Genomic DNA, 19501 nt, shown 5'->3' on the forward strand with positions numbered 1-19501 from the left:
GGTCTGGCCAGGCCTCTTGGGGGTGTGGGGTTCAGCCCTCCTCGACCCTCGTGGAGTGCCCGCCCACCCCGTCCCCTTTGGCCCACGCACAAAGGGCCAGATGGACCAGCAAGAGGGCCAGATGCAGGGGTGGGGATGCCGCCTCCAGGCTGGGTGCGGGCTGGCCGTACGCCTGCATCCCTGGGGACCAGCAGCGGAAAAGGCCACCACAGGATGAGGATGGTGCAGAGGTGGGGGATCCAGCCCAGGGCACCCCAAAGCCTGGATGCCGCTCAAACAGCAGCGGAGGGGTGAGTTCTTACCCAGCCTGGCCCTTCTTCACAGCCAGGACCTGTGGACGGCACAGTGTCCAGGCCATGTGTCCATCTTCTAAGTCTATGCGGGACCCTTTGGGAACCCTGGCACCCTGGCCTCAGACCTGAGGGTCTCTGTGGGGTCCCGGACCTGCTTAGCTCTCCAGGTAACCCGAATGCATAGCCAGAGAGCTGAGAGTCACAGTTCAACTGGAGACACGTGTGCTGAGCACCCAAGGTCCTCTGAGGGAGGCAGCCCCATGGCCATAGTTTAAGAAATGCCCCAATTGCCAAACCAGGGACCCCAGGGGGAGGAGGAGAGGGCTGGGGGTGAAGAGGAAGCCATAGAACTGGTTGCAGTTTCCCCAAAACCATGCTCAGAAGCCCTGGCAGGTTGGCTCAGTGGTAGAGCGTTGGCCCAGCATGTGGAAGTCCCAGGTTCGATTCCCGGCCAGGGCACACAGGAGAGGCGCCCATCTGCTCCTCCACCCCTCCCCCTCTCCTTCCTCTCTCTCTCTCTCTCTTCCCCTCCCGCAGCCCAGGCTCCACTGGAGCAAAGTTGGCCTGGGTACTGAGGATGGCTCCATGGCCTCCATCCCAGGTGCTAGAATGGCTCTGGTTGCAACAGAGCAACGCCCCAGATGGGCAGAGCATCGCCCCTGGTGGGCGTTTCAGGTGGATCCCGGTCGGGCGCATGCGGGAGTCTGTCTGACTGCCTTCCCACTTCTCACTTCGGAAAAATACAAACAACAACAACAAAAAACGTGCTCAGAGCCTCACAGAGACAGAGGGGATGCTGGACGAGGGATAGAAGTGGCCTCGGCATGGGGCAGTCTAGAAAGACTCCACTGGGCTGTTCCCTTTGGTCAGGGAGATGCTCTTGGAGAGGGAGGATGCTGACCCTTCTCTGGTGGGTCCTGGGCAGGGGGGGAGGGGCAGGCCGCGCCCTGGGGGCCTCCACAGCCTGGGGAGCTGCAGCCGCCCCTCCTCTGAGGGTGGGACCAGGTCCCCACGGAAACGGTGGGAGGGGCCCAAGCAGCCCAGAAGGCCGCCAGGAGAACACACCTGGGAGGGACGTTCAGTGACCCAGGGACGGTCCCAGTGGGACATGTTCCCCTGGAGAAGGAGCGAGTTCCAGGGCAGCTAGCTGGGTGTGAGACGCCCGCGCACCACGGCCGGGTCTGCGGCGGGCACGGCAGACCAGACAGCCTCTGGTAGAGGACTCAAGTGTATGGGCGGGGCGGGGGTGGGGAGTGGGGGCTATGTCTTCCAAATTTCCCACAATGAGCATATATATATACACACACACACACACACACACACACACACACACTCCTTTTATTTTTTTAAATTGATTTTTAGAGAGAGAAACATGGATTTGTTGTTCAACGCGGTTGGTCCCTGTATGTGTCCTGACCGAACCCACAACCTCAGCGTGTCAGCGCGACGCTCCCACCAGCTGAGCTGCCCGGCCAGGGCCAGCATAAACTACTTTTGTAAACAACAACAACAACAAAAAAAACAAGCCATGCCCCTTACCTTGGGCGATGGGACAGGAGGGGAGGGCCCCAGTGCAGGAAGACCCAGTGACCTCTGCATACAGATGGAGGCGGCACCCACCCGCCCCTTTGCCCGTTGGTGACATCATCTCCCTGGCTTGTGGTGTGTGCCACGCCTGTGTCACAGGCCCTGACAGCCTCCTCACCGGCCAGCCCAGCTCCTCCCTCCCCTCTCGCCGGGTGTCACCTGAAGGACTGGGAGAGAGCTCCGCCCACCTGAGTTATGGCCCAACCTGCAGCCTCCAAGGCCGGCCATAAACCTTTCTGCTTCGTAATCCGTCCCTGCCCCCCCCCCTCCACTCCACCCTGCCAGCCAGCCATCCAAACCCCACCCCGCCAGCTTCATTTTAACTAATAGGACACTTAGTTTAATGAGCAGAATTTGCATAAGAGGAACTTGCTAATTAAATTTTAAACCTTGTCATTCGAAAGATTAGCCAGAGCACAGAGCATGGAACAAAAGCGTCCCTCAGGGCCAGGGACAGAGGAGCTGCCACTCTGTTCCTTCCTTGAAGGTCTTGGGTGTAAACTACAGAGGGCTGACTGGCTGACGCAGCCAAAAAAGAATCTTCCGGAAGGGTTCAGACGCTCTCAGCTCCGGAGACCAAGGCAGCCTGGGGCTGCCGGGCTCACTGCCCCGAGGAGGGCGAGGAGGGGTGCTCTCACCACCCCCGCCCGCCCCCGCGTGTGTGCGTGTGTGTGCACGTGGGTGTGTGTGCACGTGTGTGCGTGTGGGTGCACGTGGGTGTGTGTGCACGTGTGTGCGTGTGGGTGCACGTGTGTGTGCACGTATGTGTGTGCGTGTGGGTGCACGTGGGTGTGTGTGCACGTGGGTGTGTGTGCACGTGGGTGTGTGTGCACGTGTGTGCACATGTGTCCGTGCGGGGCCGGATGTGTGTGGCTGGGTCCCTCCCCAGGAGCCTGGCCACCTCGGCCTCCTGTTTCGGGAAGAGGAAGTGCCAAAGGCAGGGGCCGTCTCCCTCTGCTCTGTCGATCTGTCTTCACCCCGCCTGCCATCGCCTGGGGGGCCAGCCTGGCAGCAGCACAGAGGCCTGGTGGCCGGCTGGCCTTGCCCACCCGGTCCCACGGAAGGCACAGCCAGCTCCTCAGGAACGCAGACACTGTGTGGCGGTCCCCAACACTGGCAGGTCACCCTGTCTACAGCTGGGCATTGTTCCCCAAGTCAAGAAAGAGAGTGGGAGGGGCATGGGAAGGGGGCGTGTCTCTGGGTCAGGCTGGAACATCCCAGGGCCCCCCCCCCAACCCTGACCTCTCACCTTTCTGGAGGTCAAACAAGGCCGGTGGTAAGGGTGGGCTGGCCTGGGGACAATGGCCAGGGGACCTCTTATAGAACTTTTGACTGGGGAACAAGATAGAGTGTCACTTTATGAATGACCACCTGGCACCAGGCACCCATGTGTCCTGGGGACTCCTGGGGACTAGAAAGGCACTTCCCTGCTTTGCCCGGGGGGGGGGGGGGGGGGGCTCTGTCGCTGGAGGGGTGGGGGCATCTCCCACGTCAAACTTTCTGTCCAGATCCAGACCCTGTGTCCTTAATGCCCATTCCTGTGACTTACTCACAGGGGACACCAGCAAGCCGATTGTACTCAGCTGGGGAGGGTGATCATACTGCCAGCCCTCCATCCACCCCGACAGGTCAGGACCAGGGACACCCAGCAGGGAGGCACTGTCCTTCCAGCCCTGAGCACCCAGCAGGGAGGCACCGTCCTTCCAGCCCCCGAGCCAGCAGCTCTGCAGGCCCCTGTGTGCTGGACACAGAGGGGAGGCCACCGAGGGAGGCAGGCAGGCAGAGCAGCTCCCAGGGACCTCTCTGAGGAGGGGATAGCATTTGGAGTGGCGAGGGGGGTCTTCCCCCAAGTCTACTGGCCCCAGGAAGCTGCTGTTTATCGCATGACTTCCTGTTTAATCATGTGGGCTGCGCTCACCCTCAGGGCAGCTTGCCTGGGTGGGGAGGGGGATGTGTCCCCCCCACCTTTTAAAAATGGAGATAAAGTTCACATAACATAAAACTAACCATTTTCAAATGTACAACGGCCCCTTCTATCTAGTTTTTTTTTTTTTAAGATTCTTTTATTGATTGACTTTATATAGAAGACAGAAAGAGAGAGAAAGGATGGAGGGGGGGCAGGAAGCATCAACTTGCTTCTTGTATGTGCCTTGACCAGGTAAGCCCAGGGGTTCGAACTGGTGACCTTAGCATTCCAGGTTGATGCTTTTTCCACTGCACCACCACAGGTCAGGCCCTTCTATCTAGTTTTTAAATACCTCCACCACCTGAGAAAGAAACCCCGGCCGGCCCCCTGAGCTGTGTCTCCCCTCCCCCCTCTGTCCCGGTGGGTTGACAGATTCTGGACAATTTACATAAAGTGAATCATTTTTTTGTGTGGCTTTTGTGGCTGGCTTCTTTCTCCCAGGGTCACGGGTGTTCGCGGAGTCACTCCGATGAATGGCTGAGTGACAGGCAGGCCGGGGTGTGGACGGCCGTGTTTTTAACCCATCGAGTCGTTCATTCGCGGGCACGTGGGCTGTTTCCGCTTCTGGGTCTAGTCAGTGGCGCTGCGGTGAGCACGGTGGGCAGGTATGGGTTGGGGTCCCTGTTTTGACTCCTTCGGGTCGGGGTGCAATTGCCTGGTCCTAGAGTAATTCTATCTGTCCCCCCAGTCCCCGGCAGCACCCAGGATTCTGATGTCTCCCTGCCCTCACCAAGTCTTGTTCTTATTGTCACTGTAGCCATGCTGTGTGTGTGTGTGTGTGTGTGTGTGAAGGACCCTCTTGCTGTAGTTCTGACTCTGTTATGGTAATGACCCAGGTGTGTTATTAGGAAAACGGAGTCTTGTTGACCAGGATGAGGACAACCAGGCCTCCGGGGGCGCTGAGTGACAGTCTGGTCCCAGGACTCGGGACCTCAGGCGTGAGGACAAGACGATGGCTTCCCTTCCAGCCCTTAGGAGCACCATGGGCTCATCACCTCCTGCCACTGGACCCTGTCTACCCTCTGCTGACCCACCCACTGTGGGGCAGGTACTGGGTACAGCAGGGCAGAGGTACATGAGCCAGCTCTGATGTTGGCGGGGGTCCCCCATCCCCGGCACCTGGGCCAGAGGAATCCTCAGTTGGGACCATCCATGTGGCAGCACTGAGGACAACAGCCCCCACAGGACCTCAGCACAAAAGCAGGGTTTCCCTACAGGTCAGGAAGGGCTCAGCCTACCCTCCCCCGGCCTCGGGGCAAGTCGCAGCTGACCTCACCCACTGCAGGAGGCCAAGGGGCCTTTGGCCTCTGTGACAATGGACAGGAGCCCCCCTCCCCAGGGAGGACCCTCCCCAGCCACCAGGGTTCCCATACCCTTGCCCTGGGGGGAGTAGGGGTGGGGCGTGCACATGAGTGTGAGCTGTGTGTGCAGGCGTGAGACGTGAGAGCGGGGAGCGTGCCCACGTGTGAGCGCGTGCATGTGAGTGTGAGCTGTGTGTGCAGGCGTGAGACGTGAGAGCGGGGAGCGTGCCCACGTGTGAGCGCGTGCATGTGAGTGTGAGCTGTGTGTGCAGGCGTGAGACGTGAGAGCGGGGAGCGTGCCCACGTGTGAGCGCGTGGGGATGGACACACGTGCTGGCACAGAGCGCGGGGTTCTGGCCGCGTCTCGAGGACGCGCAGTTCTGGCGTGTTCTGGAGCGGGCTCTGCCCTCGGAAGCTGAGGTTCCTGTTTGCGGCGGCGGCTTTCCCTCGTAAGCCTCACGGGAACCCGGAGGAGGCTGGGCTCCTGGTGCTTGGCAGGCTGGAGAGGTTGAGCGACTTGCCCGAGGTCACACAGCGGGGAGCCGGGACCCGGCCCACTTCCTTGAGCCCCTGCCGCCTCCTCCCCGGTGCCCAGCTCAGCCAAGTCCTGAAAGACCCCCAGGCAGGACTCAGCCAGGATCCCGGGCCCCTCCCACCCCCAGTCTCTGCTGGGGCCCAGGGACGCAGGGACGCAGGGACGCAGGGACACAGCCAAGTCCGGGGACCTCCAGCTCCTCCCGGTCAGCAACCTGACTGAGCCCTCTTACCTGGACGGTCTCTGGGGACCCCGTGCAGTGAGAGGGGGTGAAGGCTGTGTGTGTGTCTGTGTGTCACCCTCCAGGGACAACCTCCGCGCCTGCGGGAACACGCACACGAGCGCGTGCACACCCTCGCAGCCCGGCGTCCTGGAAGCAGGTCTGCAGATCCGTGGGTCTCCCCCAGGTCTGGCCTTGGGCTCCATCCGTGCGATGGCCCCCGGACATCTGCTTCTCGAATGCCGAGAGGGGCTCGGTGGTCAGGAGGGAATATTTTTATGATAAAAAATGAACCTCGCTGCATCAGCTCCCCGGAGGGATGGGTGCCGTCACTGCGGGCTGCACAGACGGATGACAATTCTGCTTATGAAGTCACTGCTTCCCCATTAATTAGGGGGGAGGGGGCGCTCCCAACCCCCTCCCTCCCCGCACACCTCGCCCACGGCCAAAAGCTTGTCAACATCTCCCACGAAGAATGAAAATGTAAATAACTTTCAGATTATTCAATGTCACCAAGGTATGGAAGAGGTCGCCATGCTGGGCACCATTTATCTCGTTGCGGATTTAAAGAGCTTTTTTTCTATTAAATTTCTTAAAATTAATGTTTTATGTGGCTCAGAGTAATTTGAACAATTATGGGCTTACAGAATTGATCATTACAGCCCCTGGGACTCAGCCTCCCGGCAGATTCCTCTTGAAAACCCAGTGATTCATCGTCTTGTTAACTCAAACGGGCAAGTCCCAGGGGTCTGGATGCCCACCCTGTCCTGGCCCCATCTGAGAGGAACGGTTCTGTGTCAGATGGTAAAGAGGGAGGTGAGGCAGAAGGGTGGGGTGGGAGTGTCCCCTGGTCTCAGGGCCAGAGGGGGTGTCTCTGATTTGGGAGGGTCCTTTGAGCTTTTACCTCAATACAAATGTTATGTTTTAAAGAAAAGAGGTCTTGCCTGACTTGTGGTGGTGCAGTGGATAAAGCGTCCACCTGGAACACTGAGATTGCAGGTTCAAAACCCTGCCCTTGCCTGGTCAAGGCACAGATGAGAGTTGATGCTTTCTGCTCCTCCCCCCTTCTTTCTCTTTCTCTCTCTCTCTCTTTTTCTCTCTCTCTCTCTCTCTCTTTCTCTCTCTCTCTCTCCCTCAGTCTCTATCTCCTCTCTAAAATGAATAAATAAATAAAAATAAAATTTAAAAATAAAATAAAGAGGTCTTTTTATATTTAAAAAAGAAAGAAGTCAAAAGTCTGACCTGTGGTGGCGCAGTGGATAAAGCGTTGACCTGGAACGCTGAGGTCGCAGGTTCGAAACCCCAGGCTTGCCAGATTAAGGCACATATGGGAGTTGATGCTTTCTGCTCCTCCCCCTTCTCTCTCTCTCTCTCTCTCTCTCTCTCTCTCTAAAACTGAATAAGTAAAAAATTTTAAAGTAATAATGAATATTAAATCATTCTTCGTATTGTTCATGTATTTATGTTTGATAATATAACACGGTCGATCGATCGATTGGGGAATTCAAAAGTTAATAAGCCCTGCCTTGTCGGGTTAGCTCAGTGGGTTAGAATGCCCTCCCCAAACACCAAGGTTTCCCTTCTTCCATCCCTGGTCAGGGCACATGGGGAAGTGACCAATGAATGCATAAATAAGGGGAACGGTAAATGAATGCTTCTCTCTCTCTCTCCCTTCCTCTCTGTCTAAAATCAATCAACCAATAAAAAGAAATAAAAAGTTAACAAGCCCTAACGTTCTAGATGCATCAGTAGCACTTAACACGCCCGGTGGGTCCCGCTTCCAAACGGGATGCCCCCTGCCCGGAGCCGGGTCCCTCCCTCTCGCCCTCCTGCCAGCCTCCCGCCCAAACGGGCAGGCGCAACGCAGCGCGCGCTCGCAGGACCCGGGCCCCAGCAGACCGTGCCCACCCGCTTCGCTGCGCCCTTCCCGGCTCGGTTCCCTGACCGGCAGCCCAGGACGCGGGCGTCGGGCGGGTTCCCTCCTGAGTGGGTACCCCTCCGCGAGGACCACCCTTCTCCCACCAGGCCCCAGCCCCTGGCCGCGAGCTAGGCACCTCCGTCCACTTGGCTCAGGGAACCCCGCATTCTAGGGGGCCACCCACGTGCGCCTAGAAGCTCCACCTGGCTAAAACGGGGTTCTTAGCGGGAAACAAGGGGTGGTCTCCAGGTTACCCCTCCAGAAGGGGCCCCGGGTCTGTGGGTGTGGGCCTTCTTCCCTTTGCCTCCCGCGGTCTGAGTTCCTCTCTGCTTGAGGTCTGCCCCACGTCCCCACGGGGCGGGGGGGACCCCAGCCGGCTCGCCCTGTCCGGGTCCAGGTCCGCCAGGCCGGGCAGGACCCCAGGGGTGGAGCCTGCGGGGGGGGGGCGGGGGCGGACACAACAATGCTGGAGCCACCGGCTTTGCCCAGACGGGGAAACCGAGGCTGGGAGGTTCTGCAGTCACAGCGGGGTGAGCTGGGTGTGGCCCGCGGAGCCCCAGCTGCCAGGCCTGCGCGCTCGGGGCGGGCCAGGGACCGGGAGCTCCGGCTGGGGTCATCCCCGCGCGGGCGCCGCAGCTGCAGCGAGCCAGGCGGGAATTGCGAACTGGCCGAGGCCCCGCGGGGACACTTAGCACTTTATTAACCTGTCAGCGCCGAGCACGTCCGCGCGGCCTGGGGGCGGGGCCGGGGATTTATAACCCCCCCTCGGGGCTGCCCGGCAGGCGGCAGGCACCAACTGCCCTCGGCAGCCCGAACACCCCTGTACCCCTAGTCCCACCCAGGCTCGCGGTCCCCTGTGTGCCTGGGGTCACACAGCGAGTGATTGGACCGCTGGGATTGGGGATCGAAGTTGGAGAGACCCCCACGAGCCTGTGCCCAGATCTCCTGCCCAGCTGACTCCAGCATCACAGCCCTTCCACCGCCCACGGTGCCAGCTCCAAGCTGCGAGCTGTGCTCTGTCCTCTTCTTATGCCCCCAGCCCTTCCTGTTCTCAGGGACCCAGGCCGAGGCCCCCGCCCCTCCCCACAGACACCACAGTCTGCTCCCTACATCTAACAGTGCCTGGAAGTTTGGTCAAAATCCGGGGACAGGCCTGACCTGTGGTGGCGCAGTGGATAAAGCGTCGACCTGGGAATGCTGAGGTCGCCGGTTCGAAACCCTGGGCTTGCCTGGTCAAGGCACATATGGGAGTTGATGCTTCCTGCTCCTCCCCCCTGTCTCTCTCTCCTTTCTCTTTCTCTCTCTCTCTCTCCTCTCTAAAATGAATGAATAAAATAAAATAAAAAAAAACCAAAATTCTTTAAAAAAAAAAAAAAATCCGGGGACAAAGGACCCAACTTACATGGGGTGGGGGTGGGGTGGGGGGGCACCCCTGGCAAAGAGCCAGCAGCTACTCCAACACAGCCTCCCTCTACCCCAGGGCGCCCCTCCTCCGCCAGTGCCCCCGCCTCGCTCAAGACAAGGACCTTCCAAACAATAGATAGCAACTGACAAATTTATTGAAGTCTTGGAAAAAGCTGATGGTCAGAGAATAAAAAATAAAAAATAAAAAAGACACAGGACAGTCACAGAACCAACAGGTCGCTTGGGGGGGGGGGGACACAGATTCGCAGGAACGACTTGGACTCACACGCGGCCAGCCTTTGTGTCCGGGGACCGTGGCCGCAGAATGTCTGGCCGAGGAGGCGGGGCCGTCCCAGAGGAGCCCCGCCCCCAGCCTTCTCCAGCTGACGCCCCGCCCTCGGGCAGTTTGGAGGCAGCTTGGGGAGGGGGCCCAGGGGCTGTTTGGCAACGGAAATGGGTGGGCTGGGTGTGGCCCGGACGCTGAGGCCTGGGGGTGGTGGTGGCTAGGATTGGGGGGAGGGATGAAAACTTAATCAGCGCTGGGAGGGAGCTCCAGTGAGAAAGGAAAGAAATAGAGCCCCACGCCCCCCCTCCCACCCCCTGTAGAGGGTGAAGAGGCTCCCGAGGAGGGTGGGGGTTGGTGTCAGGGAGGCCCCCAGAGGGAGCAGAAAGGACACAGCTGTGTCCCGCCCACTGCCGCCTTCCACCTGGACAGAGGAGGCCCAGCTCTGACCAGTGGGGGCCGGGCGCTACACAGCTCAGCAGGTACTCAGAAACGAAAGCATCAGTAGTATTTCTTTCTTTTTTTTAAGTTTGGAAATTAGAGCATCTTCCAGCCTGGTTGTGCTGATCTGGGCTGTGGAGAGGCCCCGAGTGATGGCCTGGCCTAAGTAGGGTGACATTTCATGTCTAGCATCAGCAGCAAGCCCTCAGTTAATTGGTCATAAAAGGAGAAGTCGGCTTTACAAAACAAGGCTTGCTGGGCAGCGCCCCGGGCGGGCCAGCCCTGTGTCGGAGGAGGGGGCAGTCAGTCCCTGCCCCAAGGATGAGGGCTGCGGACTGGACATTCCACAGAAACCAGCCCTCCCTCGACGCCCTCATCCTGTCCCCCGCTGGTGGCACCTGCTCCTCGCAGAGGTGCAGGGCTCCGGGCACGGAGAGCTCGGCTCCAGGCCGCCCAGCCAGGGGCGGCACTCACCGTGGGCAGGACCCTCCAGGCCCTGTGCTCAGTGGAACCGGGAGCCGCGGTCAGAACTGGGCGTGGTCCACCTCGTCCAGCCAGGAGGCAGGGCTGGCGGGGAAGTCGGGGTAGCCCCCGCTGCTCCCCGTGGACAGGTCAGAGCTAGGTCCGTTCCCTGTCAGCACCCGCATAGGTGGAGGCCCCCCCGGGGCCCCCGTGGGTACGAGGCCCAGGCCGGTATCTGGGTACACCAGGCTGGAGAGGAGGGGCTGGGGGCCAGGGAGGCCCTGCAGGGCAGCGGGGGACGGGGGAACACCGTAGGGGCTGCTAGGGCACAGCTCGCGGTATGGCTCTGGGCCCGCCAGGCCTCCGTGCTCCAGCGGGAAGCTGCCTGGGGCCCCCGAGGGCTGGCCCAAGGCCGGGGTGGGCTCCCCCAGGCTGCCGTAGGGACCGTTCGCAGGGCCCATCTCGGCCATGGATGGCTCTTCTGCAACGGAAGCAGAGGGTGGCGGTCACTGCCTGCTCTCCTCTGCGTCACCCAGCAGGTCAGCGCAAGTCTCTCTTGGGCTCCCACTGACCTCTGTCCACCCCTCCACCCCTGCTTTTGTTCAGCTCGGTCCCCGCTGGCTGGCTGTCTAAGGAGTGGGGGATTCCCTGATGGGGTGGTAACAGAAACAGCGCTGTTTGAACCCAGGGCTCCAGGGCAGTCCCCACGGCCGCCTGAGGAGGGGTGGCTCGGACACCCCCACCTGCGTTTTGCAGACCAGTTACTGGAGGCCCAGAGGGGCTGGATAAGTAAGCTAAGTTTACAGCGCAGCCCCAGTCTCTGGATGGATGGGTATTAAGGATGGTTTGGGGATCCCCTGGTGCAGGAGAATGAGATCATGGGGTCCCACAGAGGAAAGGGGGGGCCTCCCATCACCAAGCAGCCAGGACTTTTCAATCACCCCCAAATTGTGCTGCCGACTTTCTCAAAAATCACCGCAAGGGCAGGGAGCCCGAGAGTGGGTCTGCACCCCTCTCCCCATAAGAAAGCTCACTAGAGGCCGGGGGGGGGCACAGGGGTTCTGTCCCCCATCAGGGAAGAGCAGGGGTCCTGAGTAGCACAGCTACAGGGCTTAAGGAGGGGGACAAAAATCTACAAGTAAATTATCTTTTAAAAATAAAGCTAACGAGAGCACTGACGAGGAAATTCACATTTCGAGGCACCCCGAAACCAACCAACCCAAGGTTCTTCCGGACCCGCGGCTGCCCGCGCTCCGTGGGGCGGGAGTTGGGGTCCGCGAGGCGGGCGGCAGCCGCCCCTGGCCCGCGCGTACCGGTGAAGGAGACCTCGGCGTCGCTGTCCTGCGCCTCTTCCTGGACGCTGTCCTTGTCCGACTTGGAGCCGCCGCGAGCGCGCTTCATGCTGCGGAAATACTGGCCCCAGCGCTGCCGGCCCGCGTCCTTCTTGAGCCTCTTCTCCTTGGCCCGGCGGTTCTGGAACCAGACCTGGGGAGAGGGGGTGCCCGTGAGGTGCCCGGGCCCGGCCGGCGGGGTGGCCGCGGGTGCGCGCGGGCGGCGCGGGGCGCTGACCTGCACGACGCGCATGTCCAGGCCCGTCTCCGACGAGAGCTGCTCGCGCACGTGGCGCGCGGGTTTGGGCGACGTGTTGTAGGCGCTCTTGAGCGTCTCCAGCTGCTTGGCGGTTATGGTCGTGCGCGGCCGCTTGGCCGTGGCCTCCGCCTCTGCGCCGCGGGGGAGCCGTGAGGTCGGACCTGCTTCTCCCGCCGCCCGGCGCTCCGCCCGCCCGTTCCGCGCGCTGGGACTCGGGGCCCCTCAGGTCCGACCCCCCAAGGACCGACCGCCCGGGCTGCGCGGCCGGAAGGGTTTTGGGGACGCGCGGGCGCTGGGGACCGGGGAGAGCCTGGGCGCAGGCGGAGGGGGCGGCCCCGATCGCGGGCGCCTCCGGCCTCGGCCTCCCACAGGCAAGTGCCAGCTCCCTGCTCCTCTTTAAGAGTGCGAGTAGAACCGGGTTTTCACGGTCAAGGATTTAGAAAGGTAATTCAGACGAGGGGCGATAATCGCCAAATTCCGACCGGCCTTACTGCGCTCCTGAGAGCGGCGACCGCAGAGACCGCAGGTCCCGGCTTCCCCAGAGCGGGTCTGGGAACTGTTCCCGCCCGGCCCGGCCCCGAAGCCCGGGGTGTGGGTGCCCGCAGCGCCCCAGCCGGGAGGGAAGGCGCTCCAATGCGCGCCGGGTGGTGAGAGCACTTCCCCGCGGGCGCTGGCGGCGAGGACCCCTGCGCGCCCCCCAGGTCCACCGTCAGGGGCGCCTAGCCCCGCCCGGGTGACCGTCGCCCTCCCGCTGACCTCGCTGCTTGGCCGTCTCGTAGTCCGCCTTGCACACCAGCCGGCTGTCCTCCATGAGGTAGAATTCGTCGCCCGTAGCCAGCTGCCGCTTGCACACGACGCAGGCGAAGCAGTGCAGGTGGTACACGAAGTCCTGGGCGCGGCGCACCACCTGCGTGGGTGGGATGCCCAGCTGGCACGCGGCGCACTTGGTTCCGAAGCGCCTGCGGGACGCACAGGGCGCGGCTGAGCGCGGCGCCGGCGGCTCCTTCGCCGCGAGCGGGAGCGAGAGCCTAGAGCGCGCACAGCGCCGGGCGGTTCCGGGAGGGAGGCTCGCGGGCTCTGCCCCTGGTCGCCGGCCCCGAAGCAGCGGCTCTAGAGCCCTGCAGAGCACGGAGAGGCGACCCCAGGGTCCGGGGAGCGCAGTGTCCTCCGTGCGTCACCGGGAACTGAATGCCTTAGAGGCCTTAGCCCGGAAGGCGACCTTCCTCCCCCGGCATGAAAGACGTAAACAAGACCAAAACTAAGAGGGAGGAAGTCCAACGGCTCTACAAACGTGGAGTTATCCTTTTTATCGACTGCTTCCACGATTTAAGAAGAAATTAATTACATAAAATATATAATGCGTGGACGTGTGAGCCGCACCCAGCACCCACGAAGAGGCCCCGGCATGCCCTGCTTGGGTGACAGACAGGTCTTCCGGGGTTTCCTGGCTTGGTCGTTGGAGAGTCGGGGTCCCCAGCTGGTGACCCTCCCCACCCCACCCCCACCGCGTTCCCGGCCGGCAGCCAGGCTCACTTGAAGAAGTCGTCCTTGCAGTACACGCTCTCCCCGCGGCTGAAGCAGCGCTCGGCCAGCGGCGTGTGGCAGTCACTACACTTGAGGCACTTGCTGTGCCAGTGACGGTCCAGAGCCTTGAGGATGAAGCGGTCCAGGATGTGCTGGTCGCAGCCGGCACACAGCGGAATCTCTGCAAGGGAGGGGCCGCGATGGTCAGAAGCCCCGGCCAGCAGAGCTGGAAGCATCCGGACACCTTCCCACCCCAGGCCCCAGGCTGCAGGGCTGCGGAGTGGAGCAAGACCCCCTGCCTTGCACATCCTCTTCCCCAGCCAGTGTGAGGGGGCCGCCTGGCTCCCCAAGTGTAGGGAATCCCGGCATGGACGCTTAACAGCCAGCCTGCAGCTAAAACTCAGGGAAAACTGAAATAGGGTTAGAAGTGTGCCCGAGAGCAAGAAGGTGCCAAGCCATTCCATTAGACCAGATACCATTAATGACAAAACAGTCCCAGGGTATGTGTGTGCGTGGGTGTGTGTGGGGAGGTCTCCCTGCAAAACGAGGGTGCACGTTGAGTAGAATGAAAACCCAGGGGCTCTCCCAGAGGCAGAGCTGGAGAAGGAGTCCTTACGTTACCTGGAGGCCAGGCACCCGGCCCGGAGCACCCACCACCCACTCACCCTCATCACCTGCACAATTAAGCATCTGGTGGTGAGAGGGAGGCTCCTTGTGTCATCCAGCCCCATGTGTGGCCCAGTCTGCAGGTCAGCAAGGTAAAAATGAATGCTCTCCCCACCTCTGGACGGCCACGGGGGGGGTAACTTGTAAGAGGACTGGACAAATGGATCCACTGTCCTCACACTCAAGCGTGGCTGCCCGAGCACACAGTAGGCGGTTTGCCCTGCCATACAACAGCCATGTATACACCAACATCCGGATCTCTCCGGTCCTGCCACCCTGGAACCGCAGGCCTCAGGCGAACCAGGCTGGGGAAACTCAGGGGTGGCCTGCAGGAGCCCTGGGTCCACGAGGAGCCGTACCGGGTGCTCACGGGGTGAGGGCTGCCTGTTAATTCAGAAAAGATCTCCCAGAGAGAAGGGAGCCCGCGAGCAGCAGCTGGTACCTACGCAGATATGGCACCCACCTCACCGTGCTCACCTGGCTGGCCCAGGCACCCTCGGCTCCAGGCCGGCCGGCAGCGGGTGGGAAGACAGACGACCTCACTGGGGCGACAGAATCGGGATCGACCTCCCTCCCGCCACGGCGGGAAACCCGCGGAGAACGCGGTCCCGTGTGGGGCAAACCCGCGGCCCCAGGTGCGGACTGTGGGGATGCGCTGGGTGTCCCTAGCTCGCACCGTGGGTGGCATGGCAGAGCGGCGAGGACAGCTACGTGCAGCGGACGGCGGGACAGTCCCCGTGCAGCGCTATTCAGCACCGCGGCCCGGACAGCGCCCCGGCCGTGCCTGCCTTTCCCCGCAAGTCCGCCTCCGGCAAAGAAAAGCCGCTCGCTCCCGCCGCGCCCTCGCGCTCCCCGCCGAACCCCGGCGCCCCGGGCCTTACGCTGCATGGCGACTCCAGCCTCGGCGGGGCCTCCTACCCTCAGCGCCGGTGGGGCCCAGCAGCGCCGTGCGCCCGCCCGGCCGGCCGCCCGCTCGCTCCCGGCCAGCTCTCCCGAGCCGGCGCCCGCGAGCCCGCCTCCCGCCCGCCCTCCCTCCCCGCCCTCCCACCCCTTCCTCACAGCCCCTGCGGCCAACCCCTCCCAAGAACCGTCAGAAAATAAATAAATAAGTAGGGAAGGCTGAGACCCCACAGCCTGGATGTCACCCCTGCCCCACCTGCCTGGTCCTGCCAGTCCCCAGCGCGCCAGGCTGCCTCGGGCTCCATCCCGCGGGTCCTGCCTGCCCCGGAGCCCGCGGAGAAGGGTGCCGACTATTCCCAGGGAGCCAGAGCGCCGGAGGCGAGACCGGTGTCACCAGGAAGTTGCAGGCTTCACTGTGGAAGGGTCCGGCCGACCAGCCGGAGTGCGCCGACAGAGCAGGTGCGTGGGGGTGCCCACGCGAGACCAACTAGGGGTGATCTACGGATGAGGGTCCAGCTCCACCGTGGCTCCTACGCCTGACTCTTCCCAGGAAAGTGTGACGAGTCTAAAGGGGGACTGTCCTCTTGGGGATCCTCCTGCCCCGTGGCACTGGGCTCCCCGGCGGATCTCTGCACACTCGCCCGATGTCCCCAAACCGGTCCTGGGACCCGGAGGGTGCCCGGTCCGAACAGGGCAACGCCATGAAATACACACACCCGACAACGTTCCAGAGGCCCCGACGCAAACTTGCTGCTGCGGCGCCCAGGTGGGGACGAGCTGGGGCCCTCGAACCCATTCCCCCCACCCTGGGTCCCCCGGGTCCCGCGGCCAAGCCCAGAAAGGAGCGAGGACCTCTGGGTCTCCTGGGGGGTCTACCCTCTCCGGGGCAGCCGCGGGCTTCTGAGCACCCACCTCCGCGCAAGTCCGCCCTCCGCGCCAGCAGCGCGAGCAGCAGGTCGCCGCCCGCCGACTCCCGACCCGGGCCCAGCTCCCCGCGCGCCTCCATGGGTCTCTCTGCCCGGCGTCGCCGCAATTCGGCCCCAGACTTTCCCGGGGCCCAGCGAAGCCACGGCCTCAGTGGCCCCCGGTGGCGTCCGAGCGGCTCCCTGCGCTGCTGGGCGCTGCGCCCGCGGGCCGCCCTGGGGCCCCAGCCTCGGCCGCGCGGAGGGCGGAGCAGGGTGGGGGCGGGGCTGCGGCGCGGGGCGGGGCCGGGGGCTCGGAGACTCGCCGGGGCTTCCGCCCACTCTGCTCGCTTTTGCGCGGGGACGGGGACCCGCCGGAGGGCGGGGGCTGCCCGCGGGCGATAGCCCGGCTCTTCGCGTCCTGTCCCTGCGCTGCGGGCACGGTTGAGACCCGGACTCCAGCGCGGAAGCCCAACAGGCTGTGGAGTCCTGGGAGAAGAGCCAGGGAGGGAACGCGTTTACCGCCGCTTAGGCTCGGACTCAAGGTCTGGACCTGGAACTTGGTGACAACGGCTCGTCTGCACGAACGCTACCCAAGACCCAGGGAGGGTGCGTGTGGCACCCAAGGGCTAGAGAAGCCACCAGGAGCCAGATGACCTCAGCCCTCCTGGCTCTGACCAGGCTCTGGACTCCACCGCTGGAACTTCCTCTGAGTAGGTGCAGGGAAGAGCAACTGTCCAGAGGAAAACCCAGTGTCCTCTTCCGCTGGCCAGGCAGCAAGACTCCAGGTCAGGAGGGACTCAGCTGGGAAAGCCAGGGATCCGAACTCACTGCCCCTCCACCCCTCAGCACCCCAGCTCGCATAGGACGCAGCCCCTGCGCCTGGTCTCCCAACATCCTGCCCCGGTCCAAACAGGTGAGCCAGCAGGAGCCCACCCGTCCTGCATGTAGAAAGCTGCCCCTGGCCACAGGCCAGTGCCTGCCCCCCGCAGTCACCCACAGTGAGGACACAGCAGTGTGGAACCTGGAGAGGGCAGGGGCCCCAGGAAGTGCTAGGGGACTAGCCGGTTAATGCCACCCTTGCGGTCCTCCACCTGGGGGGTCCCACAGGACGGTCTGGCTTCCCCTGCTCCCTTCTGCCGCCAGTCACCAGACCTGTGCAGTCTGCTTGGATTTAAAGGTGCCTGCAGCCAGCATGCAGCCCTTCACACTGCACTGTCACCCAGAATAGGGCACGGGCGCCCCAGCCCTGGAGCCCAGTGGGTGCTGAGTGCTGAGTATCGGTTGCCTGTAGAAGCCTGCCGGGGAGGGGCCATGTCTGGTCTGCCTGGGGAAAGGGTGGGAGGGTGGGCAGAGGGTGGAGGGGGTGGCCCCACGCGCTGCGCTCGGCATCTGGCCAGCCTGCCAACAATGCTTCCATTATTTCCCAACGCCCATGGCGTCTGCGTGCCCGCTGGGGAAGGAGGTTCAGGCGGGAGAACCGGCCTAGGGGTTCAGGTGCTGAGCTGTGGGGCTGGTGGGGAGGTCCAGGCTGGGCTGTGTGGGAGCTGAGGAGCATGGGTGTCTGGAGGGACTTGGACCCAATCGGCCCAGCAGTGCCTGCGAGGCTCCTGTTCTGGGGCTCTTGGGTCCAGGCTCCCAAATCACTCACTGCACCGTGGCGGGAGCCCGGGGCCTTCCTTTCCTCCCCTTCCCTCGTGTTCCTGTTTCCCCCGACCTCCGAGGCCTGGCCTCTCAGACTCTCCTTGCTTCGCTGCCCTCTATGCATGCTGTGCATTCCTGCCAGTGTCCCTCTGCCTGCCCGTGACCCTCGTTTCCCCCCTCGGAGCGCTTCTGCTCGGCTGGAGGTCCAGGGCCTGCTGGGGCTCTTACCCCGAGTCCCGCCGAAGGTGCAGACAGCAGCGGCCGCGGGGGCCCCAGGCCTGTCTCGGCTGTGCTCGCTCTCGGTTTTTAGTAGCATTGCTGCCGCCAGGCCGGGCCGAGCCAGGCCGAGCTTGGCTGGAGAGGCTCTTCCACGATCCCCTGGCGGGTTCAGAGCACCCAAAGGCCTGCGTCCACGTCGGAGCCAGCGCGCCCGGAGCCCGTGTGTCCAGGCGCTGTCCGCGGTGCTGAAAGAGGCTTGTGCGTGCCCGCCTCCCCGCGCCCCCGCCCCCGGCCATCCTCGGTCCCCTGACCCGCCTCCTGCCTCTCCCCTCCTGCCTACGCACTTCCCCGCCCCGGGCTTGGGCCACGTCCGAGGCAGGGCTGGCTGCACGGTGAGCTCCATTCAGGCCACAGGCCTGAGGGGGCCCCTCCCACCCCACTGGCCTCGGGGCAGCCCCCCCCCAGGCTCCAGGTGTTGCTCAGAGGCCATGACTGGACGCTGGCCTGAGAAACCACCTGTATTTACAACCTCCCCAACACTCAACCTCCCGTGTATAAGGCCATAGCTCCACTGCCCAGGGCGGCGGGAAGGGCCTGTGGGGTGCCCCCCCAACAGGAGCTTCTCAGGACTCAGGGCAGGGAGTCCTAGGACCCCAGGCCTAGCAGAGGAGTCACTGACCCTTATCATGCTGGCCAGCACTACCACTGGTTGCCCCACGCTCTGCCCAGGTGGCACACCAAGGGGGCTGTCAGTTCCCTCCCTGGGAGAGGGGACCCGGGCAAAGCCAGGGAGGGGTTACCTGCCAGCCTGCCCGCAGACCGGCCGAGCCAGGGTGGCCACAGAAACTGCAGCCGACAGACAGGTCTCCCTCTGAGCTGCACACGACTACGGGCAGCCCCTGGGTTACCAACGAGATAGGTTCGGTAGGTTTGGAAATGTTTCAATGTTTATTTTACAGAAAAGTGAAAATAAATACTGTGTTAAGACAGTTTTGTCTTATGAAGTTGCATTTAATAAATGAACCTGTTCCAGCTGACCTACAGACTCACCTTCAGAACAACCCTCTCAGAACTCTCATTCCTAACGGGACGGCTTGTACTGGAGACAAGGGAGGGGCAGGAGAACCGGAACAGTTCAGAACCGAGGCAGCAGAAGTGTTGGGTCAGAGCCACAGGTGCTCAGCCCCGCAGGCTGAGGCGTTCAGGCTCCAGGGCCACGGGGCGGCCAAGGTAGCCGATGTCTGGAACCCAGCGGCTGGTGGCCAGGGCCCTAGGGCGCTGAGGGGGGCCCTGGCGAGGGGTGCCTGTGGCGTAGCCTGCCCGCATCTCCCTGCTGAGTGCCCACCTGCCGTTTAACCCTCCCCCCCGCCCGTCTCCCAGAAGCCTCTGGTCCAGCACGAGAAACGCGAGAGCTTCGGGCACGCGGCCCGGAACCTTGAGGAAGGACGCCCGCTCTGCACCCAGCCGACGCCTCAGTCTCTGCCGGCTCACTTGTCAAAAGAATTCCAGTTTTTTAAAACGTTCACATTTCTTTATTTTAAAATGTGCACATCACAGTTGACTTAAATACAAAATGTTCGCTTTCTTGGTGGGTAAGAAATTTCCCTGATGTTCCCATGTCAATCAGCTTCTTTTTCATCAAAATC

The 19501-nt window shown here is 62.6% G+C and overlaps 1 protein-coding gene across 3 annotated transcripts; it reads right to left on the minus strand.

Moving 5' to 3' along the window:
- Positions 1-9839: 9839 nt before the first annotated feature.
- LHX3 (LIM homeobox 3) lies at positions 9840-18066 on the minus strand. Of its 3 annotated transcripts, XR_010729015.1 has the most exons (7): positions 16003-16096; positions 13534-13705; positions 12757-12959; positions 11980-12131; positions 11724-11895; positions 10423-10891; positions 9840-10110 (listed from the first exon to the last, which is right to left on the minus strand). XR_010729015.1 is itself a non-coding variant. In XM_066255772.1 (6 exons), exons 1-6 carry the CDS (start codon positions 17950-17952, stop codon positions 10473-10475), a joined length of 1206 nt encoding a protein of 401 aa, XP_066111869.1. In that variant the 5' UTR covers positions 17953-18066; the 3' UTR covers positions 9840-10472. The 3 variants fall into 3 exon arrangements, 2 of the variants coding, with proteins under 2 accessions (XP_066111869.1, XP_066111868.1); XM_066255772.1 differs by lacking the exon at positions 16003-16096 and adding an exon at positions 17865-18066 and having other exon boundaries at positions 9840-10891; XM_066255771.1 differs by having other exon boundaries at positions 9840-10891.
- Between the last annotated feature and the right edge of the window lie 1435 nt (positions 18067-19501).

Source organism: Saccopteryx bilineata, chromosome 2, assembly GCF_036850765.1.
Source record: "Saccopteryx bilineata isolate mSacBil1 chromosome 2, mSacBil1_pri_phased_curated, whole genome shotgun sequence".
NCBI classification, from domain to species: domain Eukaryota; kingdom Metazoa; phylum Chordata; class Mammalia; order Chiroptera; family Emballonuridae; genus Saccopteryx; species Saccopteryx bilineata.

Excerpts from the sequence above, each read along its gene's own strand:
- LHX3 (XM_066255771.1), bottom strand. The coding sequence starts at position 16,096 with ATGGAGGCGCGCGGGGAGCTGGGCCCGGGTCGGGAGTCGGCGGGCGGC. Across the intron at positions 12,960-13,533 it reads TGCAAGGACGACTTCTTCAA|GCGCTTCGGAACCAAGTGCG; the intron begins GTGAGCCTGGCT and ends TGCGTCCCGCAG. Across the intron at positions 10,892-11,723 it reads CGCCGAGGTCTCCTTCACCG|AAGAGCCATCCATGGCCGAG; the intron begins GTACGCGCGGGC and ends CTTCCGTTGCAG.